The 27064-nt window shown below is 32.9% G+C and overlaps 3 protein-coding genes and 1 long non-coding RNA gene across 4 annotated transcripts; all 4 read right to left on the bottom strand.

Annotated features, from left to right (window-relative positions):
- Window positions 1-375: 375 nt before the first annotated feature.
- Window positions 376-1444, bottom strand: LOC134253180 (uncharacterized). Its single transcript, XM_062735693.1, has 2 exons — window positions 909-1444; window positions 376-815 (listed from the first exon to the last, which is right to left on the bottom strand). The coding sequence occupies exons 1-2, from the start codon at window positions 1402-1404 to the stop codon at window positions 376-378; spliced, it is 936 nt and encodes a 311-aa protein (XP_062591677.1). The 5' UTR covers window positions 1405-1444.
- A 5824-nt stretch (window positions 1445-7268) lies between these two features.
- LOC134253187 (uncharacterized) lies at window positions 7269-8333 on the bottom strand. The gene is made up of 2 exons (XM_062735698.1): window positions 7816-8333; window positions 7269-7712 (listed from the first exon to the last, which is right to left on the bottom strand). Exons 1-2 carry the CDS (start codon window positions 8309-8311, stop codon window positions 7270-7272), a joined length of 939 nt encoding a protein of 312 aa, XP_062591682.1. The 5' UTR covers window positions 8312-8333; the 3' UTR covers window position 7269.
- Window positions 8334-11804: 3471 nt separating this feature from the next.
- On the bottom strand, window positions 11805-14401 carry LOC134253186 (uncharacterized). The gene is made up of 3 exons (XR_009989081.1): window positions 14310-14401; window positions 12769-12916; window positions 11805-12192 (listed from the first exon to the last, which is right to left on the bottom strand). It is a non-coding gene; the product is annotated as an uncharacterized LOC134253186 (long non-coding RNA).
- A 6681-nt stretch (window positions 14402-21082) lies between these two features.
- Window positions 21083-21856, bottom strand: LOC134253185 (complement C1q-like protein 4). The gene is made up of 2 exons (XM_062735697.1): window positions 21628-21856; window positions 21083-21530 (listed from the first exon to the last, which is right to left on the bottom strand). Exons 1-2 carry the CDS (start codon window positions 21782-21784, stop codon window positions 21088-21090), a joined length of 600 nt encoding a protein of 199 aa, XP_062591681.1. The 5' UTR covers window positions 21785-21856; the 3' UTR covers window positions 21083-21087.
- Window positions 21857-27064: the final 5208 nt, after the last annotated feature.

Genomic DNA, 27064 nt, shown 5'->3' with positions numbered 1-27064 from the left:
TGGTTCCTGTGGGATGGGATCCACAGCTGGTTATAAAGTGGAAATGTATTTTCTCTTTGTTACTCTGATCTACCTCTGGGTATTAAGTAATCAAAGTAAGCATGCGAAGTGTATAGCTATGATAAGCAATGCTGCCACTTTCTAAACTGTGAATTTCATGACTTCTGGTTTTAACATGAACCAAATTTAATTGTTGGAATGCTGTACCATTATAATCGGGTGACCTATCTGGGCCCGTGGACCTCTTGTTTCCTTTCCAATCCTTACGGGCAATACGTTTACAGTTAGAATTTCCTCTCAATGGCTCGCAGGAAATATAGGTAGTTGCACTAGTCAAGCTCAATTAAGTATCCTTTTTCAGGTCTGGAAGATTTCCTAATGTGAAGACAAGTACGATAACTGAAAATAGCTATAAAATACATAATCGCTCATAATATTACCAACGTTATACGAGTCCCGAGTTCTTACCAGAACGTCGTCTCCCTGGTTAACATGTACCACCACGGTGCCGGTAACACTGCCGTCTATCAGATTAGCTGGAATAAGATACGTCGATCCAACAGCATTGTTATTAACCATCAGTTCTGTTGAGTGGTAATTTGCTCCATATATTCTGATAGTCCACGTAAACACGTACAGACCAGATCGGGGGACTATGAAGGTACCGGCGTGGGAATGATATGCATTGGTGATTACGTCATCAAATGTAAGGATATGATTCGGACCGGGAGATAGAACATCCTTTGATAAATACGCGTAGAAAGCGACAATGTTGCTGAGTGGCGCAGAAGTTGTCACAGGTGCAAGCAATCGCTCTGAAAAGAAATAAATGCAGTAAATAGAAATTAAAATTTTCTTCAAGTGAAATAAATGTGATGTAACGTTGGCAGTTTATCGACGTATTTTACCTTTTCTTATCAAACTTTCTTTGCGCTGCGTAATGGCCTTGGAGAAAAAAGACTTTTCTTCTTGGGAGTGCATCAAATTTTGAAGTCGATCCTGAAGATTTTTGTACAGTTTTTCTTGGACGTTTTGTCTACTCAGTAAACCGGACATCTTTTTCAAAGTGGTCTTCTCAAGCATTTTCACAGTTAAAATGTCCTTGGATTGTTTTTTCAAACGTTCCTCTAAACGCAAGTACTGCTTCTCTAGATTGGAAATCCGTTCCTCTTGCTTGTTGTCGTTGCTGCGGAGATTAGTAGCAATAAGTTTTTCCAAGTTCCTGTTCTGATTCTCTAACTGAGAAATCCGATCACTTTGGAGGTGTACGGTCGTCTGGAGTTCCTCTAATTTCTTTATCACCGCCTTCAAGTCTGTATTGGTAGCAAGTGTTTCCCCAACATGGCCATTAACAGGGAGATAGAGGAATTGGACCGATATAATAAGGAATAAACCCGTCTGCATTTCAAAGCTAGTCCTTTATTAAAAGTGCTCACCTCAAATGCGTTATCTTAGGTGACAAGTCACAAGGAGAAAATTTGATAAGCAAATCATAACCTTTTCTATATATTATTTCAGTCAGAATGTCCTTTTTGCATGTATGTATCTTATTTTCAAATTTATGTGTTCATTATAATCACTTAGAACGTTATTCGCATTCTCCAATCATTTTCCTTTTCCCACACCCCGTGTTTACAGTGTAACCCTTTCTAAAATAATATTGAGACTAGTACTGCTTTTTTGAATGCATTTATTTCTTATATTTTAAAATACTTCACTGGCATTGCTTCTTAAAATTTTAATTTTTAACATTAGTTACAAAATGTCGGATTTTCTGTTAATGATAATCATTCATTCACATCAAATAGCGCACTTATCCGCCATTTAATTATGTCGTCCCGAACGAAGTCGGGGACGACATATATTGCGATTGTACGCATGTTTTTGTTGTACAAGCTGTTTCTCGGAGATGGCTGGGGCAATCTGCCTGAAACTTTCCTCAAAGGAGGATCGCTGGCTGTAGTTGTGTTGTGTGATCATTCAGTTTCAAAATGGCTACCGTTGCCAAGGAAACCTGCTAAAAGCGACGAATTTTGTCCACGAGTGTTCTCGCTGGTCCCTTGGACATTTGTCATGAAACTTTATTGATTTAATGATTATTATCTGTAATTGTGTGTGTTGCATTTAAAAATTGCAAATTGTCAATACTTGCCATGGAATCAGGGGAAAAGTGAAAATTCTTTAACTTTGATTTTTAAATCAAAGTACTGAAAGTACTTAAAGGACTGATACGAGCTGATGGTTGTCCAAGCCTAGCTAATGGATATTGTTTTAGTGATGACAAGCTAATTCAGAAAATTTGTGTCCCCCGCTTAGGGAAAAGGTAAACCATGCGCAGTTCGGGGGAGGGGGGTGGGGTCGGATCCCCCTGACTGAATTTGAAAAATTACTAAATGTATACATGTATACTGAAGCAAATAAAATATGCCAATATGGATATAAAGATTTGATTGCTTATTCTTTATTATGTCTATAGAAGATCCTTTTTATATGGAATATTTATCCCACTGTAATGATGATTTTATGAGTTTTTACAAGCCAGACCTCATAATTTTTTCATTTCACATGCTGAATACCATCATTTAGTAAAAAAAAAAGTATTTTGGAAAAAAAAGGCAACGGATTATCCGAGATCCGAACCCTTGTCCTCTCACATGTAAAGCGAGTGACATACCACTAGACCAGGAACTGCTATATACTCTCAATAATTATATGCAAGGATGAAGTCGCATACATGTAATTATATATTTACGTTCGATATTGTCAAAATTTTATACACAATGCATGGTGTCTAATTTAACCTTTATTAAACAGTCCTAATAGATGTAATAAGAATATTAAATCCGATGAGAACCTGTTTTATACGTTATAACTCTTTTCATACCCCTGTGCTAAAAATAGCGACATATAATACAATAAATACTAATAAAACAAACGGGGCAGGACACTTTGAGAGGAGTGAGAGAGGTACTTGGGAGTTATGGTATACAATTACATTGCAAAAGCTCAAAATCTTCTTGAAATATCACCCGGAAAGGATAGTGTTACACACACAGACAGAATGCATAAATTTAAGACCTTGAACTTTGACCTTTTGACCTCAAAATCAATAGGGGTCTTCCTTAGGCCACAGGGTGTTGTTGTGTAAAATTTCATTGCCAAAACTCAAAGGGTTCTTGAGATATCGCGCGGAAAGGAAAGTGTAATGACAGAAAAATTTCCGCATTTATGACCTTGACCTTTGAACTTTTGACCTCAAAATCGATAGAGTTCTTCTTTAGTCCATAGGGAGTTGCTATGCAAAATTTCATTGCAAAAGCTCAAAGGGTTCTAGAGATATCGTGTGGAAACGAAAGCGTTACAGACAGACAGAAAGACTGACGGACGAACGGACGGACAGACGGACGGACGAACAGACCCAAATTAATATCCCCTACTTTTCAAGCGGGAGACAACAAATGAGTCTTGTCCAGTTCGGAACGATATGAGCTATTGCTTGCAATAGTAGACTTTCTTGCAATATTTCTCTTTCTTCAAATCCCTATATGTAATACGTTTATCGTAAGGTTCTCTGAAAATATTTGTATTATTGATGGTAAAACTCGTGAATTCTTTCTAGTAAATAATAATATACACTTATCCACTGATTGTGAGTGGGATAGCTCTTTTATCAAACCCGCGACAGGGAACTATTCCCCGAGGGGAATAGTTCCTGTCAATGGTTTGATGAAAGAGCTATCCCAATCACAAACATTGATTAAGTGTTTTATTATACTGATGTACCCTTCCCGGTATATTAGAATTTTTGAGGTTTGATTTTTTTTGGATTAAGATAACACTGCAAGTATAATCTGAAATTCTGATGACGTCACAATGCTACTGAAGTCCTTATGACATCATCAGTTAATAGATATATCGCTGAAAATCAAAATTGGGGGCAAAAATTGCATGAAAATTTTCCGAGGGTGGATAGCAAAAACTATACCCCGGGGTATAGCTTTGCTATGCGTGAACTATAAAAGATAGCTATTTTACCTTCTGAACTTTATATAGGAAACATTTTAAGTATTTTGGAAAAAAAAGGCAACGGATTATCCGAGATCCGAACCCTTGTCCTCTCACATGTAAAGCGAGTGACATACCACTAGACCAGGAACTGCTATATACTCTCAATAATTATATGCAAGGATGAAGTCGCATACATGTAATTATATATTTACGTTCGATATTGTCAAAATTTTATACACAATGCATGGTGTCTAATTTAACCTTTATTAAACAGTCCTAATAGATGTAATAAGAATATTAAATCCGATGAGAACCTGTTTTATACGTTATAACTCTTTTCATACCCCTGTGCTAAAAATAGCGACATATAATACAATAAATACTAATAAAACAAACGGGGCAGGACACTTTGAGAGGAGTGAGAGAGGTACTTGGGAGTTATGGTATACAATTACATTGCAAAAGCTCAAAATCTTCTTGAAATATCACCCGGAAAGGATAGTGTTACACACACAGACAGAATGCATAAATTTAAGATAACACTGCAAGTATAATCTGAAATTCTGATGACGTCACAATGCTACTGAAGTCCTTATGACATCATCAGTTAATAGATATATCGCTGAAAATCAAAATTGGGGGCAAAAATTGCATGAAAATTTTCCGAGGGTGGATAGCAAAAACTATACCCCGGGGTATAGCTTTGCTATGCGTGAACTATAAAAGATAGCTATTTTACCTTCTGAACTTTATATAGGAAACATTTTAACAGAAGTATAATAAATTCAAATGTTCAACTGACAGGACGATTTGTTGAGACTATACCAGTACAACTACAGACGCTTCAGGGGAGTCTGGCAAAAATCATGTTCTACATAAGTGTCCTCGTATATTAAACAATGTTAAAAACAAACAGAAAAGGGTGTTTTAATCGATCATTTGTTGTAGAAAGTTTCAAATGTCTTAAATTGCAAAGCCTTCCGGTAACATACATGTATTTCCTGGAATCTTGCTGACTACCATAATGATTAACTTTCACTGACTTAATTTACAGATAACACAAATAAACCATTTTCAAAACCCAGTGCAGTACAGTCATTCTGGACTTTAATGTTGATGGACCAATGGCTGAAAATTAATTTTATTGTCCTCTTTTCCAATAGAATTGGTTAAAATTGGTTCGGTTCAACAGTCTATATTTACATTACATATATTTTTTGCATATAAAATAAATGGAAATTTATTGCATTCAAAACACCATAACACAGACAGGGTGCCAAGAGGTTAAAACATGCGTTTTAATTTGACGTCATAATCGTTGAACGCCGAGGAAGTGCAACGTCACAAGCGAAAATCAAAAAACCACGTTCAATTTGACCAGAAGCTGTTACGTTGGCTGATCCATTAAACGTAGCTCACACGAAAGATAATACATAGGTTTTTAAATAGAAATTACATTTGCAGTTAGGTAGAAAATTCAAAAAATGTAAATATAAGCAATGAATCATTATTTTTTGATTGATATAGTTTCATAACTGCAACGGTGTGTGCAAACAAACTGAATAACGCGCTAACGCTTGCTTAAAAGAGTAGAGCAAAAACAGTTTGAGGATGGCAGTAAAACACTTAAGTGACTCTGCTGAGCAATTAATAGAACAGGGATTCTTTTTACAGTATTTATTTGCAGACTTAATGTAAAGTAAAAAAAGTGTATTTCTTCAACTTCTCAAAAAAGGAATAAATTACAAAACTAAAAAATGAAATCTTCCAATATTCTTTGCGGAGTTTATCTCAACAAGTTAACATTTTCAATTTTTCCCTTCCTTTCTAAACAGGGATTAAATGAAATGTACACAAAAAAAACCTAGTGTATTTTTATAAGATTTTCTCCCCTTTTTAAAAATTCTACTTATTATATATAATTAACATAAGCATTACAAATAGAGTGAAAGATCATAACAAACCGTTTCTTAAAATACTAAAGATCATAATGAACCTTTCCTTAAAATATTAAAGATCATTATGAACCTTTCCTTAAAATACAAAATATCGTCATGTCAGAAAAGGGAAACTTGTTCAGAAAAAAAAATCATCTTTCTTTTTTCTGCAAATGTTGCAACTAATGGTTTGAGAAATGTTTCTTTGATGCAATTTTCTTTTAAAATATAAAACGTTTTTGTTGATAAACGGATAACTATATAATTTACAATCGTAAAGTATATTATAGTAAAAAGTTGATTAATAGATAGAAAGTATCACTTGATAACAAATATTTTAAAAAAGAGATTTTTTGAGAAAAATTGTATCAGAAAATGTGCATATTTAAAGAGAAATGCACCTGCTTAATTCTGTCCTTTTTGTGAAAAACCATCATTGAATCATAATATTATTGAAGGGCAAGTTGGACATGAATGGTCTCTGAAAGGCTGATTTAGTTATAGTATTATACTATTTGAAAATGTCGAATTGTAAAGGGATGTGTACAAAATCTTATCAAATAAGTAAATTCAAAATATTATAAGTTTATCATGTAAGAGAAGAGCAATATCTAAAACAGAATTAAAACTTTCTGGAGCACATTGATGATAATTAAATGTATAGGAATTACTTAGCGAAAGTCCAAGTTAAGTCATTCAAACAAACAAAATGTTCATTCTCAACCCTGCAATACAGAAAGATCATGGAAATTGAAAATGACTTATTATAATAATTATATGACTTACTGCGTTTAGGTCAAAAGTGACGAAATCATCCCCGATTGACATAAATACAATTTCAAATGACATTTATTAAATATCCTTTTAAATAGTATAAAATTAAAGGAAACATTCTTATCTTTTGACCATGAATCCCTCCTATTTAATATCTGAATAAAAGAAATTATTATTGAGCATGCTCGTGAGATATATATATAGTTTGATGGAAAACCTACTTGTGTAAAATTAAGTGCCTCCACACGCATTTCTGTGCATCTGGATTTTTACGAATATGCATACGGATGTCGAGCCTTAGTCACGCCTATTCCACTCAAAAGTTTTGTACGGGAACTTAAAGAATTTTCGAGATTTTCTGCTGTTCATTATTGTCGTTATTTTTACATCTACAGTGAGAAATAAAATTTTAAAATTAGCAGCGGTCAGGTCGTCTTACCCTTCATGATAAATAGATCTCGCCCTCTGTACCAGTTCATTCAGGTGTAGGTGATTATCGTCCTCTTTTAGAAAAAAAGAAAAATTATCAATTCAATTTAAGTTGTCGCCTTTATGCCAAAGCCCATCCAGCAAAAGATGATTTTCCGTTAATGTCACTTATAATGTTACCATTGTTGTATGCTTCACCAGTTCTAAGAAAAACATCATCTCCCTGGTCGACATGCACCACGACAGTACCAGTAACACTGCCATCGATATTACTAGCTGGATAAAAATATGTTGACCCAACGAAATTGTTATTGACCAACAGTTCTGTCCTGTGGTATGAATTTCCATACATTCTGATCGTCCATGTAAACACGTACAGACCAGTTCGGGGGGCTATGAAGGTACCTGTGTGGGAATGATAGGCATTTCCAGCGTTTGTGATTACGTTATCAAATATAAGAATGTGGTACGCACTTGGTGATGGGACGTCCTTTGAGAAATACGCATAGAAAGCGACAATATTGCCGTTTGGTACAGAAGATGTCGCAGGAGCAAGAAATCGCTCTGAAAAAAAAAATGCAGTAAAAAATATCATTCTTGTGAATAAATATTTTTTTTTTATATTTTTATATGTGGTGACGCTTCCAGGATAAATTATAAATCTTACCTTTTCTTATTAAACTGTCTTTGTGTTGTGTGAAGGCTTTAGGGAAAGAGGACTTTTCTTGCTGAAAGTATATCAAATTTTGTAGTCGATTCTTTAGACCTTTGTATAGTTTTTCTTGGACATTCTGTCTATATAGTAACATGGATATCTTTTTCGTAGTGGTCTCCTTAAGATTTTTCTCAGCTAAAATGTCCTTGGGTTGCTTCACCAAACGTTCCTCTAAACACAGGTACTGTTTCTCTAGAATGGAAATCCGTTCATCTTGCTTGCTCTCTCTACTGCGGAGATCGGTAGCAATACGTTTTTCCAAGTTTCTGTTCTGATTCTCTAACTGAGAAATGCGATCACTTTGGAGGTGTACGGTCGTCTGGAGTTCCTCTAATTTCTCCATCACCACCTTCAAGTCTGTACTGGTACTAAATGTTTCCCAACCATGGCCATTAACAGGGAGATAGAGGAATTGGACCAATATAAAAAGAAACATTACCGTCTGCATTTCAAGTCTAGTCCTGTGTTAAAAGTGCTCACTTCAAATGCGTTATCTAGGTCACAAGTTATCCGGAGAAAATTTGATAAGCATATCGTAACCTTATCTATAAATTATTTCAGTCAGAATGCCCTTTTTGTATGTATGTGTTTTATTGTTAATTTTTAAGTACTTCTTTGACATTGCTTCACTAAAATTTGATAAGTAGTTGATATAAAACGTTACATATCTGTTCATTATAATTACTTAGCCCGTTATTCGCATTCTCCAATTATTTTCCTTTTTCCACATCCCGTGTTTAACCCTTTCTAAAATAATACCGAGACTAGGACCGGGTACTGCTTTTTTTCATGCATTTATGTCTTATATTTTGAAATACTTCACTGACTTTGCTTCTTTAAAATTTAATTTTTAACAGTTAGTTACAAAATGTCGAATTTTTGTTAACGATAATTATTTATTCACTTCAAATAGCGCACTTATCGGCCTTCTGATAATATTTCTCTTTCTTCACAGCCCTACATGTAATACGTTTATCGTAAGATTCGTACTACTACTAGTAACACTCGTGTATCTTTTATAGTGTATTCAAATGCTCAACTGACAAGAAGATTGAGCTGAAACACTCCATCACGTTGAGACTATACCAGCAACAATACAGACGCTTCAGGGCGTCTTACAAAAATCTTGTCCTCTATAAGTGTCCTAGTATATTAAACAATGTTAAAAACAAGCAGAAATTTGTGCTTTTTATCGATTATTTGTTGTAGAAAGTTTCAAATTTCGTAAATTGCAAAGCCTTCAGGTAACATATTCCCTGAAGTGCAGCTGAGGGAAATAGTCTTCCTTGAGGGGAAGTGGAATCTTGCTGACTCCCATAATGATTTACTTTAACTTTTTAAATATACAGATAACAGAATTAAACCATTTTCAAAACCTGTAATTGCTATTCTATTTTATACGTAGAGTAGTACAGGGATCAGTCTGGACTTTAATGATGATGGGCAAATAGCTGAAAATTAAATTTACTGTCCTCTTTTCCCATAGAATTGGCTAAAATTGGTTCAACAATCTACTGTAGATTCCTAATCATACGCGAGGAATTGATTTCCGCGTAATTTCGCAAGAAGCGTCACTCGCGAAAAAATATTACTCACTTTAATTTTCATTGTCCTGAAATCTATGTAAATTCTGTTGATCAACCGTCCATTCGCGAATTATAATTCTCACGATATGACGTGAAAGACCCAGTGATAAAAAGTACTCGCGAAAAATAAGGAATCTACAGTATGAGAAGAAGCAAAAAATGTTCAACAGTTTGAGGATGGCAGTAAATCACATGAGTGACTCTGCTAAGCAATAAATATAACAGTTTTATGGGATTCTTTTTACAGTATTTATTTGCAGACTTAATGTAAAGTAAAAAAAAAAAAAGTGTATTTCTACAACTTCTCAAAAAAGAAATAAATTACAAAACTAAAGAATGAAATCTTCCAATATTCTCTGCGGAGTTTATCTCAACAAGTTAACATTTTCAAATCTCTGTTTTCTTCCTTTTCTAAGCAGGGAGTAAATGAAACGTGTACAGAAAAACTAGTCTATTTTTATAAGATTTTCTCCCCTTTTTTTAAAATTCTACTTTTTGTACATAATTAACATCAGCATTACAGATGAAGTTAAAGATCATAATGAACCGTTTCTTAAAATACTTCAGATCATAATGAATCATTCGATCCTTAAAATGCTAAATATCTGCATGTCTGAAAGAGAAATTTTTTCTGGAAAAAAAACTTGATCTTCCTTTTTTCTTTGCAAATGTTGCAACCAATGAGTTGAAAAATGTTTCTTTGATGCAATTTTCTTTTAAAATTGAAAAACAGTTAATGTCTATATTACCATATATATGTATATCAAATAAATACCAGTAAGAGTATTGGAGAATAGTTAAACACGGGTTATTAATCCAATAAGCTCAACTTTTGCATAGGGAATGTTAAAGAAATCTAATTAACATAATAAATAATGCTGTGATATTGCCATAGTTTGCTTTGGAATGGGACCTTCTCCAACTCAAACTATTTGCATAAATAATAGAAAATAATACAAATAAAAAATCAACTACAAAACTTGTAACTACAAGAAGTATAGAATACACAAAAAAAAAAAAGACAATAGAGCTATAGAAATTTATAAAAAATTCTTTCCATTTCAAAATCACTACTAAAACAAATTTTAAGACTACTTTAGATAAATACAAATGTTTACAATATTCTTTATAAATTATGCATGGCTATGCACAAATGTGCGAGAATAAGCAATTTTTTTTATTTCAAGTGAAAAAAATGGAAGATTTTCTGTGTGGTTTTCGGATTAAGCAATAACAATTTGTGTTATAACAACAAACATAACAAGATATATGGACATCATTTTCTTCCCAATGTAGGTAGTAAAATATATCTGTACAGAGAATCATGATATGGTTGATAAAAATGATCACAAAAAAAAGACATATTCAAGCACTGCTTGAGGAGCAAGTAAACCCAGCTTGCTGATCAATTGTAATTTAATACACTAACTGCTTTACTGCAAAACAAATTTGGTCTCGAATACACATGAAATCAATTCATCTGTACCTAAGTAAAAGATATGTGTAGCAAAAGAAATATACAATAAGTTTCTCAGCGAGAATACATCAGAAATTTATTACATCTGTACATATGTACATGTACAAATGGTATATTATGAACATACTGAATAAACATCCAAATATGAAAAAATCTGGAGAAAGTGTTTACTTGCTAATAACTTGTATCAACAAATATCCGTGTGATATAACTTCAAATTCAAGCAATAATTTGCAAATTTGAAATCAAATATCCAATTTTGAATACACAAACTGTGAATAAATTTGAAACAGCCTATATATCACAGATAATTGTGAGAACCAATCAAATCCAAAGACAAAAATAATCCTAGACAAAGATATTAGGGTAAAAAGTAGAAAAAAAAATATCTCACACTCTTTTATACAGTACCCACTCATGACTAACACCATTCACTGCATCACAAAACTGGGAGAAAACACGAAAAAGTGGAAAGTTGTCAGAAATATCACAATGTAGGGCCAAGTTCAGGGTTTTTTATCACATGTATTGGCCTTTAATGGAACTCGGGGGACCAGTCAAACTGCTGTTTTCTGGGGAACCAGTCAAACAGCTGTTTCTGATGGGAAAAGACCACTAATTATTTTCCCATAGAACTCCATACAAACCTTAGGCCCTCTCAGTACTTTACTATGACAATTTCAGAAAAATCTTTAGCATCATTTCAAACTTTGTTCTAAGCCCTAACAAAATATACTGAAAAAAATATATGGTCCCATGGCGTTTATAGGTCAAAATTGCAGTTATTTTCAACTTATAGAGATTCGCAGTAAATAACACGCGGCATAAAAAATCAACCCCCACTCCTAAAATCTTCCCTGGTATTTCTATCGTTTCTGTAATATTCCCTCATCCCATCATTTATTTCAAAGGTCATTAATTTTACTTTAAAATGAAAACAATTAAATACCTGATTTCAGCCAATGGCGTAACGCCTACCCATTCAGTATTCGGTTTAATGTTCCATAACAAACAAAGCCATGTGTTCATCCGGGGATTTGGTGCTCTCTTTCCTATACTCACATACTTACCTATCTCAGAATTAGTCAATTGTGGTAATTTCAAAGACTATACACCTACCTGTGAACATGTATGAAATTTGAGTCCTGTGACTTCAGTGTATTGGATACTGTGACCATCTCAAATGATGACACCTTACTGCTTCCAGCACAATTCAATGGAGTGAATGACGTCTGGGGCGGTGATGATATTTGGATATATTGGAGACTGTAATAAATAAAATATTTGTACAATGAATTGTTTTTGTGTTTTAATGTTAATAAAGTGATATGAAGTCAAAATTGAGTCAATAATTTCATAAGGGTGGATTCTACCCAGAATTAGGTAAAAAGCTCCAAAATTGGATAAATCATAGTTAATTAAGCAAAATTCAAAGGTTTTAAAAAGACTGATATAGAATTTTTTTATGCTTATGCAAAGTAAATTATTTAAGACTCTGATATACTAATTGATTCTTATCTAATCCCTCCTATTGCTTAAGTATGTACAAAAAAGTTTCCCCACCCCCCAGTAAAAAACACTTAAAGAAATAACAGGTGCCCCCTTTTATTTTTGTTTACAATTAATTTAGACAAGTTTAAATCAATCCTTTTGATAACAAATCAAAGTTCAATGTCTGTAGTCTTATACATTACAATCAGAAGCTACTTTTTGAATTTTATGCTAAGAAAAGGAGAATTTAAATAATTTTTTTTAAAAATTAAAGAAAAGCAAAAACTGACTTCAACCCCCAAAATGTACTATACAATAAGAGGCTGGAAAGTTAATAAATAAAAAAATGACCTGCAAAGTACAGAAAACTGTCCGACAAAATACATCAGGTGGGTATGGAATCTCCATTTTCTTCTTATGTAGAGAAAATGCCCCTGCTGATCAGAGACCGAACACTCCCGGGGCCAAGAAAGCTGAAAGATGAAATTCCTCTAAAGTGCTTAAATGAAAATAAATCAATAAAATTAGTCAAATTAAGCATAAATCATGAAAGAAACAACAATATTTTTCAAGTTTTATAAAAATTTCCTTAATTACATGTCTTCTACATAGCTAAATGTATGAAAAATGGATCCGCCAAGGGTGGAATACATGTTTTTTCAATATTACATAATATTACATGTGAATATAATAAAGCTCAAATGTCATACATGCAGTTCAAGGTCATTACAATAATTTATGAAAAAAAATCAGAAGCCAAAGGTCACAACTGTTAAGATATCATCATGTTGAAATTCCACCTGTCTGGTCAGCAGGTCTAAGGGAAGTAACTCTAAGTACAAAAACTAGAAACCATTAGAAAGTGAGTCGCAGCGAGTAATTCTGAGGAAACTACGAAGAGCGAAAAAAGAGAAAACATAGACCTTTGTGTAGCTACAACATAGAAACAAAAAAAACTACAAACTGATCACCCTGCAGCCAAGAAAGGGGGGGGGGCAATCCAGAGGAACACATACACTACCAAACATGAGATGACAAGACAGAAAATATCCTCCTTTCACTTGTCCGTCACAAAAATTCCTTTTATGTGCCACCTTAATTATTTGAAAAACTGCTAAAAGTGCAAAAGTCTAGGAAATGAAAAAAAATGAACACCAGGTCACTGTCCTACACTTCCATAATATACACAGATAGAGCAAAACATAATAAATACATAGTCACATGTACATGCAAAATACATACATAAATCTATGCATACATACAATCATTCATCTTAAGAACAATTTAATACATTTTCTTAACTTACCTTCCTCCTTTGACCATGTCAACTGTACAGGACTTTACTAATTTCTATCTTCTCTTACCCCCCCCCCCCCCTCCTCTCTTTAAAAGACCCAAATCACCTCTAACCCCATTACCGCAGTAAACTAATTCAAATTTTTGCTAAATTTTCTCTCGAAATGTCATCAATCTTCAAATAATTAGCAAAAAATAACATTTCATGACTTTCAAATCACTTTAAATTGTAAAAATTGGGGTCTCTATAGGGAAAAGACCACTAATTATTTTCCCATAGAACTCCATACAAACCTTAGGCCCTCTCAGTACTTTACTATGACAATTTCAGAAAAATCTTTAGCATCATTTCAAACTTTGTTCTAAGCCCTAACAAAATATACTGAAAAAAATATATGGTCCCATGGCGTTTATAGGTCAAAATTGCAGTTATTTTCAACTTATAGAGATTCGCAGTAAATAACACGCGGCATAAAAAATCAACCCCCACTCCTAAAATCTTCCCTGGTATTTCTATAGTTTCTGTAATATTCCCTCATCCCATCATTTATTTCAAAGGTCATTAATTTTACTTTAAAATGAAAACAATTAAATACCTGATTTCAGCCAATGGCGTAACGCCTACCCATTCAGTATTCGGTTTAATGTTCCATAACAAACAAAGCCATGTGTTCATCCGGGGATTTGGTGCTCTCTTTCCTGATCCTCTGACACAACCAGTTGAAAATGCTTCTGACCTACAAAAAAAGGACAAGAGAATTTTATTTATTTTTTTTCATTTCTTCCTCTTGACCTGAATAAAACAAAATATAATGACACTTAATTTACATATTTTCTAACTGTCTTCAATAATAAGGCTGAAGTTTAATGATTGACATCAGATATACATGATTATGTAATTTGTCACAGCATAATGAAATTTAAAATAAATAATGGTATTGAAATCGAATTTGGAATGAGGATTTCTGTGTGTTGCTAATTTTCGATTTTTTTTCTGCATTTCTTCACCATGATAGCAAAGGAGAATCGATTTTATACATTTAGTCTATCTACATCTAGCACTACATTTTGGGGGTGGTTCTCTATGTATAAATTAGCAGTGTAGTGTCTGTATAGTAATGTTCTAGATCAGCCTGTAGTAGATATGATACTGGAGCTAGGAACTTTACCTACTAAGTCATGCTTTTGTCTGCCAACAGATAAATTAACAAGAAATGAATCACTTGTAAAAATATCTAACCTACAACTAATTTGTCCTCTGGCCCATTTACAGAGAACAAGTTTTGAACAAGATTTAAAATCAGATCATAATGCTACATCAAAGTCTATACAAAATTTAAATGAAATAGAATGAATTACATGACTCCCCTGAGTGGGTGACCTACTTTCTAGATAAGCGGCCAGCTCTTTGTCGTCGGCCTTCAGTGCCTGTAGCCGCGGAGTGTTCCCCTGGTAGTCAGTACGTGTGAGGGAGGCGCCGGCCTCCACTAACATGTAACAGATCGTCCGTCTCTGGTACCACGCTGCCTTGTGTAATGCTGTCTGTCCTCTGGAAGTAAGTCAATGACAAAATCATCCAAGAGGTTCAAAGTCAAGCAAACCATTGTATAAAATCACTCAGTAGGAAAGGGTTTCAGTATATCCTTTTTTGGGGAACAATGCAATAGGTACAATTCTGTTTGAGTTCAGATGATAGAATTTATTTTCTTATCATTCTATATTGCATTAGGTTCTGCAAGAATACAGTTATGATATTTTTAAATGAAAGCAATCTGAATCTTTTATTCTGTTTACTGCTATTCATAAGTGAAAAATTCAGTCATCTATAACATTGACTCCCTCACTTACTTCTCATAGTCCACCATATCCAAAATGACAGGGGGCGCTGTAAAGAAAAATATAACACTGAGATACTAGTATTTTCTTTAATGTTTTAGCTCTTTTTTTTTTTTTTTTTTAGGTTTCCTTATTATTGTTATCAATGAGGTATCTTTTTATTTTTAATTAGAATTAAGTGTCTTACCATTATCTATGAGATATTTGACAATGCCCTTATGTCCAAATCGTGCAGCATGGTGCAGTGAGGTCATGCCATATTGGTCAGTCGCTAGAAGGTCCGCATCCTGATTACAGAACAAGTCAACCAACTGTGAATAAAAATTATAAAAATCAGTGAACTGTGAAAATAATCAGTATATAATCAATCAACTGTGACAAATAATACAAGGTGATACCTGTTTACCCATAAATATTGTAATTTACCCACCTTTGTTAAATCACCTCTCTTTGAAGCATCTATCAATCCTAAAACAAAAAAAGAGAAGTTAATGTTAAAAAAATGTTTTTGTACATGTAACTGGTCATTTAGTGAACACATATTCTTTCTGTCACTCTAACTGAGTCATTACATCTATCAAAAATCCCAAAATGAAAAGAGAAGTTTGTTTAAAAAATATTTGCTTTTTATATATGTACCTTTACATGATACACATATGTGCATAAAAAATTAAACACTCAAATAAACATGTGAATTTCAAAGTGGCTCTTTTGAAAAATATACCGGTACATTTGTGCAGAATTTTATCAAAAATATTAGTTATAAATCAGCATTCTATGATACAAGAAAGGCCCATAATGAAAGATCAAGTTTGATTACTTTTATTAAAATACTTTCAACAGCAAGTGCCAGTCTGTGTGTTCAGTATGTGTTGGGATACCTTGGGTTTGTGTAAGTTTTAGGAAAGTTTTCGTAAAAGTTAGTAATGTTGTGCAGAATTCAATAAGTTTTGTGTACATTCCATACTTACTTTTTTTATCACGAGAGATTTCAGCATGTGTTAACTGATCTTCATCAGCTGTTTAAAAATTGTGATTGAATTTTAAAGTCTCCTTTGCTTGCAATTAAATGTTTGATTTATTTTTTTTGTTTGTGTTAGATGTTATCAGTGTGTTGACTTCATTTAATAAGATAAAATATATGTGAAGTAACTATTAAAACTAAGTTATATTTTAGTGATTTGACATTTATCTTTCTAAGCTAATGTAAGTATTAGAATGATATCTGTATATCAGCCACTATTAGTTTATAAATGATATCTGAATAGATATTTTGTTAGACACAGAGAGATTTAGAATGATATCTTTAGTTTAAAATATATTTTATACATAGAAATGGATTAAACAGCAGGCCTGACTGCCTATGATCGTTCTCTCCATAGGTCAAGGTACAATAACAAGTACATGTAAACATTGAAAATATGTATGAAGAGTAGATTATCAATTGGTACATATTTTGAATGAATTCTGAGAGAGAGAGAGAGAGAGAGAGAGAGAGAGAGAGAGAGAGAGAGATTAAACAAATTAACAGGTATCTTTGTCAGCCATTGTGAGTTTAGGAAATCTTTGTCAGCTACTGCGAGTCTTTATAGATATTTTATCCTGAGTAGCTGGCTACTGGCAGTTTTAGAATGATATCGGTGTAGATATCTTTGTCAATTACTACAAGTTTTAGAATAAAATCAGAATAGCTAATGTCATTCTTACAATGATTTCTGTTTAGAAACCTTTGCAAGCTATTGTGAATCATAATTGTTTAGATATCTTTGTCAGCTACTTTGAGTATTAGAATGATATTTGTATAGATACCTTTGTCAGCTACTGGCAGTTTTACAGTGATATCTGTGTAGATATCTTTGTCAATTACTACAAGTTTTAGAATGATGTCATAATAGCTAATGTCAGTTTTACAATGATATCTGTTTAGATACCTTTGACAGCTACTATTTTAGATATCTTTGAAAGCTACTGCAAGTTTTAGAATAACATCTTTATATATTCCTGTCAGCTACAGTGAGTTTTAGAATGATATCTTTGTAGGTACCTTGTAGGTACCTTTGTCAGCTACGGTGAGTTTTAAAATGATATTTTTAAAATACATTTGTCAGCTACTCTTAGTGTTAGAGTGATATCTGTATAAATACCTTTGTCAGCTACTGTGAGTTTTAAAATAATATCTTTATAGATACCTTTGTCAAGTTACTGTGAGTTTTAGAATGTTATCCTTTGTCAGCTATTGTGAATTTTAGAATGATATCTATATAAATACCTTTGTCAGATACTCTAAGACTAGAATGATATCTGTGTAAATACTTTTGTCAAATACTCATAGTGTTAGAGTGATATCTATACAAATACTTTGTCAACTACTCTTTGGTTTATAATGATATCTGTATAAATACCTTTGTCAGATACTCTTAGTGTTTGAGCGATATTTTTATAAATACCTTTGTTAGCTACTCTTAGTTTAAGAATGATATCTGTGTATATACCTTTGTCAGATACTCTGAGTTTTAGGATGATATCTGTGTATATACCTTTGTCAGCTTCTCTTAGTTTTAGAATGAGATATCTGTATTAGATATCTTTGTCAGCTAGAATGAGATATCTGTATGGGTCCCTTTGTCAGCTACTGTGAGTTTTAGAATGAGATATCTGTATATACCTTTGTAAGCTACTGTGAGCATCTTTGCCTTTCCGACTGCCGTTGCGTTGGCCACCGACATAAACTGGTATTGCTTGGAACTGTAGTCAATGGGAGAATTAGGCGAGCCTGGCTCAGAGCTAAAACAACTCGTACATATACAACATACCTTTATTTTGTTTTAAATTTATTTCTTAATTTTGCCATTCCCACATTCTATCTTAAATAAATAAATAAAAACAGTCAAACCTCGTTTTCCTGACCAAGAAATATAGAGGGTAGAATACTTTTTTAAGAATAAGAGATTGGAACTTCCAAATCAATTTGATAAAGAAGTAAATATTTAAGATACCAGATTTTTACTGCAATATTTCAGAAAATACAGTCAAATTCCAGAGGTTTATAAATAAACCATGCAGTGGCATTTGGGAATCAAACAGAAAACTTTTATTTCAATTTGAAAATAAATGAAAATTATCTGACAAGAATTTATTAACTTTTCTTTTTCTTTTATATTGTACCAAATAGATGACCATTAAAATCATTTAAGATACATCTTTTAAGGTGACAGAAAATTATTATTTAGTCTACCATACACATTTATTATACATGGTTTTACGCAGTACAGTTAAGGCTACACATGAAAAAAATATTAATGGCAATGAGGTCATAATGAGGTTTGATGTCATGACAGTTGCTCCGCCGGAGTCCGCCCTGATTGATCCTTGTAAGGAAATAAAGCTCAAAATAACTATTTACCGATATTTGCAAGAATTTGTAACAACTAAACGGCAATATTTTCATGTTTAAATAAATAGTTATTAGTGATTTTCTCTTACATAGAATATCATGTTTTAAAAATAATTCTCTTTTCTATATATGTGCCGTTTGGCTGCATTCGGCTTCAGCCAAGTGCTTGCACTCGATGACACGGAATGTTGTTTACATCTACAAACGTGGCAACATCAGCTGAGATATGCAGTGGATTTAAATGCAATAACCAGGCAATCTTTAAAGAAAATATGGATAAGATAAGAGACAAGGCATTGTGTATCCCTGTTACGAGAATAATTATTTCGGAAAATTATGAACGTTTAGCAAAACATTCCCTAGTACGTAGGTGATGTATTCTTTATAAAAACAGATGCATGATTGAACAACTGACCAATAGTAATTTTGGATGTTATTTAATGCATGTATTGATTTTTTATATTGGTCTAAAGAAAACAATGGTTGAAAATATCATTTTATTGTTGGGAACAATTTTCAAATATCAAAAATATTAAAAATACTGATAATTATGGTTGTACTTTCTCCAGCTAAATCCTACAAAGCAGGGAAAAACGACTCCGCATAATCTCGATAATGTCATAATCATGATAATGTGCCAAGTACAAAAGTCAAAATATGACGTTCTCAGGAAAATGTAACAGCACGAAAAGTATCTGAATTCAGGTAGTGTGATGGATGGCAGCGTTACTTTAAACTACAAATAGATATTTTATCTATTGTGCTAACAGTTATTCAGTTTAGATGTTGCTTGAACTGTTATTTGTAAAGCTTCATTCACAAGAGAATTACTCCAACATTGAGGGAATGCTGATGAATCTTTAGCAACGTGTAGCACAATACAAGCCGCGAGTGAGAAAAAAAGTCACACTAGCTATCTATGATATCTTTTTTTATTGTAAAACTAAAGAAGCATGAAATTTTCTACTGAAAAATAAGGTAAGATTACTTTATTTGGAAGCTAAAGCCCATCCTGCAAAAAGAGGATCTACCTTCACTTCTGCTTATTATATCACCAGCATTCCATAAGTCCGGAGTTCTTACTAGAACATCATCCTGGTTCACATGTACCACAACGCTACCGGTGACACTGCCACCTATTTATAGTATTAGCTGGATCAAAAAATAATATTATTGACCAATATTTTTGAGTGATATGCTTATCCAAGCAATCTTCTTGTCCATGAAAACACGTATAGACCAGATCGAGGCGCTATAAATCACCCAGTGTGGGCATGATAGGCATTTCCAGCATTAGTGATTTAAGAAATGAATGATATATTATTTCCTGTGATCGAAGTATCAAAGAAAAAATTTGGACGGAAAACGTACGCCCATTGATGAAAACGTTTTCCGTTCAATTTTTTCTTCGATACTTCGATCTAAGGAAAAAATATTACCTTTATTTCTCATCATTTAATTATGATTTTTAATCAATAAAATGAAACTTCCTTTTACTTTACTATGAAATTTACGCATCAAAAACAGTGCGTATGAATATATCACAAAAACGTTAACGTTGCTGAAATTCAAATGGCCTAACGAGAAAATAAGTTCTCATATATTGTCGTGTCATTACCAACCTTTTCAAACAATGATTAACAGTTCTTGAACACAAAAAACTTACCTGTTGTGTCATAATATTTTGCTATATCCCAATGGGTATATTTTTCCCGATAAATTCGTAAATGTTAAGGGAAGCTACTCATTTAAATTTAAACATTGTCTCCATGAATATTAAAATGATTCCACGTCATGTTTTCTTCTTACGGTCTTAAGGCCAGTTTAAATACTCTTTACGTATTGTGCTAACACTTATTTAGTAAATAAGTTTTGATATTGCGTGAATTGTAATTTGATAAGGCTTGGCCCTCTAATAAGAGAGGTTTCTCAAATGGAAATTGATAATTATTGGAAAATTATTATGAACCAAATAGAATCAAAAGAAAGGATGATGAACCTTTAACAAAGTATAACACGATAAAAGTCATGACTAGAGAAAAAAAAGTTACACTGCCTACAGCATATTTTTTATGTAAAAGTAAAGAAGCATGAAACGTTCTACTTAAAACAAGGTAATATTCATTTATTTTTATGCACTTGATTTAAGCTAAAGCCCATCCTGCAAAGGATGATCGTCCTTCAAATCTGCTTATTATATCACCCCTGTAATACCGGTCCAGAGTTCTTACCAAAACATCATCTCCCTGGTCAACATGTACCACAACGGTACCGGTAACACTGCCATCAATAGTATTAGCTGGATCAAGATACGTCGATCCGGCGACATTGTTATTGACTAACAGTTCTGTTGAGTGATGTGCTGTTCCAAATATTCTTATAGTCCATGTAAAAACGTAAAACCCAGATCGGGGCGCTATAAATGTACCAGAGTGGGGATGGTAAGCATTTCCTGCATTGGTGATTACGTTATCAAACGTGAGGATATGGTGGCCGCTGGGGGATGGAACATCCTTTGATAAATACGCATAGAACGCAACAATGTTGCTGAGTGACGCAGTAGTTGTCACAGGAACAAGCAATCGCTCTGAGAAGAAATAAATGCAGTAAATAGAAATCAAAATTTTCTTCAAGTGATATAAATGTGATGTAACGTAAGTTGGCAGTTTATCGACGTATTTTACCTCTTCTTATCAAACTTTCTTTGTGTTGCTTGAGGGCCTTAGCAAAAACGGGATTTTCTTCTTGAGAGTGCATAAAATTTTGAAGTCGATCTTTCAGATTTCTGTACAGTTTTTCTTGGACGTTTTGTCTACTCAGTAACCCAGACATCTTTTTCATAATGGCCCTCTCAAGCGTTTCCACAGATAATATTTTCTTGGATTGTTTTTTCAAACGTTCTTCAAAACGCAAGTACTGTTTCTCTAGAATGTAAATCCGCTTATCTTGCTTGTTTTCCCTCTTGTGGAGATCGTTGGCTTTAAGTTTTTCCAGGTTACGGTTCCGCTTCTCTAACTTAGAAATTCGATCACTTTGGAGGTGTACGGTCGTCTGGAGTTCCTCTAATTTCTCCATCACCGCCTTCAAGTGTGTATTGGTACTAGGTGTTTCCCCAACATGGCCATTAACAGTGAGATAGAGAAATTGGACCAATATGAAAAGAAATAATCCCGTATGCATTTCAAGTCTAGTTCTTTCTGTTAATAGTGCTGACCTTATATACGTTATCTATGTGACTTTAGCCACATGGAAAAGATTTGATAAGTATATCATAACATTTTCTACAAATTAAATGTTCATTGTATTTCAGTCAGAAAGCCCCATTCTTACATGCATGCGCTTTATTTTTTAATTTCTAATACTAATTAAACTAAATAAATTAGGTAGTTGTTAAAATATCTGTTAATGATAATTTAACAAACTTAATTTATTCCTTAAGATATCCTTATTCTGTAATAATAGATTTAGGTCTTTATCCTATTGGGATCCTCTCTATTAGCAATTTTATCTACCTGAGAGCTCGTGTTCGGGTACTTTATGGAAAGTAACAGCCATGATGAGACCTGTTTAGCTTGTTCTGAAGTAGCCAGGGTGGGTGCTAAAAAACACCAGGTATTTACAGGAATAAAAATGTAATAATATGTGTATATAGTTAGAATCTACCAATTTGGTATGTTTTTTTTCACTACCGGGTATCTTTTCTCGGGGTCCTATCTCCTCGGGCTATTGTTCCGTTTCTAAAATGATACAGGTCTTGGGTGAGGTACTTAAATCCCTTGATACAATAACCAGTCCTGGGCGAGAGGAGAGAGAGTGTTGGTTGTGTAGATACAGCACAGTCTGTTAGTTATGTGATTAAATGATATCGGAGAAAGAAATTAAATTAATAGATAAATAAATCAATGAAAACATGATAAATAATAATAAAAAAGTGCACACATCTGTCGTCGGGCGGCAGGTCCAAAGTCCTGGTAAGAAGTGATGTCTCCTTTCTTGGGCTTAAATCGAAATAGTCGCTTTTATGAGCGGAAGGACTGTAATTGTGGATGGAGACGGAAAGACGGTCATTTTGGACGAAAAAGGAATAGCAGTTATATTGTTTGGAGACACAACAGCAACAATTTTGGCCAGAAATTGTCGATATCCTGGTGGAAACTATGGGACTGCTATCTTGGAGTCTTGAAAGGGGGTCAAAATAAAAAAAAAATACACCACTAATTACAAATACACCTTGAACAATTTTAATTAGTTCTCATCTTATTAGGGCAATAATACGATAACACATGCTTCAAGATTAAATTCTAGAGCTAAAAGCTGAACACAATTCGTAAAAGAAATGTTTCCGCCGTTTTTGTTCGGTTTCTCGCTATATCTGAAGATCCCATTTGTCTAGACACTCTTCATTGTCACCTCTACTAATGTTATTGTGATTCAAATTCAAGACACGTGGTTTAGGTTTACCTATTCAAAGTTTATAGAGTAGAACCGGTTTTATAAATAAAATTGGCAGTAAACAGGAAATTGCTATAGTCTGTTTTCTTCTGAAAACATGTCCTGTGAAAAATGCGTTTCCAGACCTGACCTTTCTAAAAGACTTTCATGATTTTCAACAGAAATGGGTGGCTAGAGGGGGGGGGGGATAACAATTAATACATTTTATCATAGTTTACTGCAAAAATTACAGCTCATGCAATGGCGACCGATACGCCATAATGCAATTCTCATTAATATTCAGCTGATTTTTCAGTTAAGGTTTCATCAAAGGTCAACATGTCCAAAAATTTATTTTTATAATAACTCCAAAACTATGTGAGTTATAAAGTTAAAACTTTTACTTTTTATAAATTTTTCATTGATTAACAGATAGAAAGTATCACTTGATAAAAAAAATGAGAAAAAATCTTTTTAAACATGCATATTTTTTCAGAAAATGTTCCTAATTAATTTCGTGCTTTTAGTGAAAACCATCACTGCGGAAACAAAATATGTTTATCAATGAAGGGCAAGTTGGACTTGGATAGCCTCTGGAAAGTTGTTTTCCCCGGTTATTTTGTCCAAATGTTAAGACTTGAAAGCGAAAGTACATTGCAAATGGCGGGTTCTACAGGGGTCTTCTCTTTATACATGTCATGCTTTCAATAACAGCCTTTCAGAGACCATTCACGTCCAACTTGCCCTTCAATGATAAACATATATTATTTCTGCAATATTATAGTTTTTACAAAAAGAACAGAATTAAGCAGGTGCATTTCTCTTTAAATATGCACATTTTCTGACACAATTTTTATCAGAAAATATGTTTTTCAAAATATTTGTTATCAAGTGATACTTTCTATCTATTAATCAATGATATACATGTATTTATAAACTTTAAACATTTTGCCTTTATACCACACATAGTTTTGGAGCTATTGTAAAAATGATTTTTTACACATGTTGACCTTAGGTGAAACCTTAAAGTCACATTGGTGCTTCATTTGCTAATCTGACCCCAAAAATATAGTCCTGGTTCCCATGCAAAATATTTGTCCAAAAAGAAATTTTAATTCATGACAGCAGAAAATTGTATCACAGAGAATACTCATAATTCAAACTTGAACAGGTCGGAGAGAATACTCGAAATCGGGTATTATCCGTGAAATCGCGTATAATACTCGATATTAGGGTATAGTTTAATCCGCGAAATCGGGTATTCCGTGCAACTTTCTATAAAAACTAAAGAATAAAGCAACGGCGCATTATGCAAGTAACTGTTACTTGTACATCACTATCTTGTGGATTTATTTTCATTAAACCTAATTCATAAGGTGAGGTTGTCAAATAAGTTTAAAATCACACGACAAACACTGCTGGGGTAAAAAAGAGGACACAATGGCGTTATTATTTTTCAATATAATTTCTAAAAACAAATAACTACACTTCGTTTGTCTTTATTTCCCATTAAAGTATTCCATATACTTAATTTTCTAAATTGTGCACTATTCACAAAACGTTAAATTTTAAATAAATTAAACGACTATCGCCGTGTTATGTATTTTTACTGAAAAATGTATGGCGTCCCTTTCACGTGAAATATAAATTATTCCTAACAGTTAGCGAGTACAGTATAAGCGAGTCATAATTGTATATCTCTGGAATAATAGAATACCAACGTTATTATAAAGAAGAAAATAAAATAAGATGAAATAAATACCCACGGGAAAACAGTTTGAAAATAGCTAATTGAAGGTGAGTATCTTTTTTTTTTTATGTCAATTTAGCATGAAATTTTTATTCAAAGACACCGTAAATTTTTTGGTTGCATTTTAATCGATACAAGATATACTATTTTACCTTTATTTTATACATTTGTGTGAAAATTGAGAGCGAGAAGTCATATGAACAGGATTTTCTTGTTGTTGTTTTTTTTTTTGGGGGGGGGGGGGTTATAAATAAAAGTCAATTGTGTACATCTTTTCATGAAGTTAAAATACATTGAATTTCTCAATATAGATCGAGGTACAGTCATATTGAAATATGCATTACATAGTCAAGTTTTCACATTTCTTATAGTTTTTACGTTTATGAACATGTTAATGAACAAACTGAAATAATGGAGTGTTCAATTGCCTTGGAAACTCTTGTCTCTTTTTGGGAATGTAATTCCTCATCGGACATTAAAATTTCATAAAAATCGTAGCCACTTCCTTTCTTTATTATACTATTTGATAGACAGGGTAAATTTTACCTCTTCACCTTCAATATTTTTTATATCGCTATCTTATACCTCATTATAATATGCTAATACAACGCACTATCTGATTGGTTCTAGACAATATGTCACAGTTTTCTTTTAGATATTTTATCTATGATACGTATCACTCATGGCAATAACTTTTCCTAGTACTCATCTATAATGAAAAAATGTGTTTGAAAATTAAAAACATGAATTCTAGTTACTTGTAGTCTTATATTGTGTTAGAAAATAACAATCCTTTTGTTGTAACATCAAAACAATAAAATATGTTCAAACCAGAAAATAACGGTTTGTTCCCGTTTTGCACACATTTTAATTACAGGTAATTAAAAAATGTGTGAAAATGGGAATTTGACCAGGTGAAATAATTACTTAATTGCTATAGTCTATACCATACTTATTAAGTATGTGGAAGGTAAACTTATAGTGAAAATATAGAATAAATACATGAACATGAAATAATAGGTGAAATTATCTGATGATCTTAACATCTTCTTGGCTTGGGCATTATTTTCAAATTAATTTTTATTCTCTATTTTCTTTACTATTTGTTATATTTATTGAAATCATTTATCTAGATTGAAAATTATTCTTTTTTTAAAGAAATTGGACTAAATTAATCAATAATATTAAATAAATAAATATTAATATTGTATTCAATAAAACCAAATATTTTCCCATAAATATATATAGAATTTTAATAAAATGTTTATAAAATTGTATTAAACACTTTACGAATACATTAAGCTAAATCAGGTATTCACAGGTAAATCCAAACCATAAATCAGACTATAATTGTTATCAAAACACACTTCACACCTATTGTTCTATATCTAATTACAAATGTGTGCAAAACGGGAACACACCAAAATAACAGGTTGCTTTTTGTTTACCTACAATGTATATGATTTTTATTTGATGAATAAATCTTCCCTACGATTAAAAATATATGACCGAGTTTAACCGACCGTGACATTCAAAGAGAGGTCTCTTGGACACATGTAGAACACAGTCGAGGTTGTTTTGTCAGAGGTGGTCAAGAAGCCGTTAGTCCCCCCCCCCCCCTTTGAAGTCGCCAAGAAATGGTAAATTATTGATGACTTAGCGAAATTAAACGATTAACAGTTATGTTCTCTCATAAGCTGTATTCCTGAAACTATCACTGTCTCTGCTAAAATGTTGAAGACATATTCTGCAAATATGTTTGAATGATAAATAAAAAAGAAAAGATTTTCAAAAAAAGAGAAAGAGGGTTCTTTTAGCCGAAATTTTAGACATGTTTATCATTACATTATTTATAAATTCATAAATAAATTTGATTTTATGCACAAGATGAATGTGAAAGTAATTAATGACATAATTAGATACGATAGACAATCCCTTGT

Source organism: Saccostrea cucullata, unplaced genomic scaffold (assembly GCF_032062105.1).
Source record: "Saccostrea cucullata isolate Sc308-1 unplaced genomic scaffold, CSIRO_AGI_Scuc_v1 ctg1425, whole genome shotgun sequence".
Classification (NCBI taxonomy): domain Eukaryota; kingdom Metazoa; phylum Mollusca; class Bivalvia; order Ostreida; family Ostreidae; genus Saccostrea; species Saccostrea cuccullata.
Note: the sequence above shows the minus strand (reverse complement) of the source record. Positions and strands in the feature narration are given on the sequence as shown.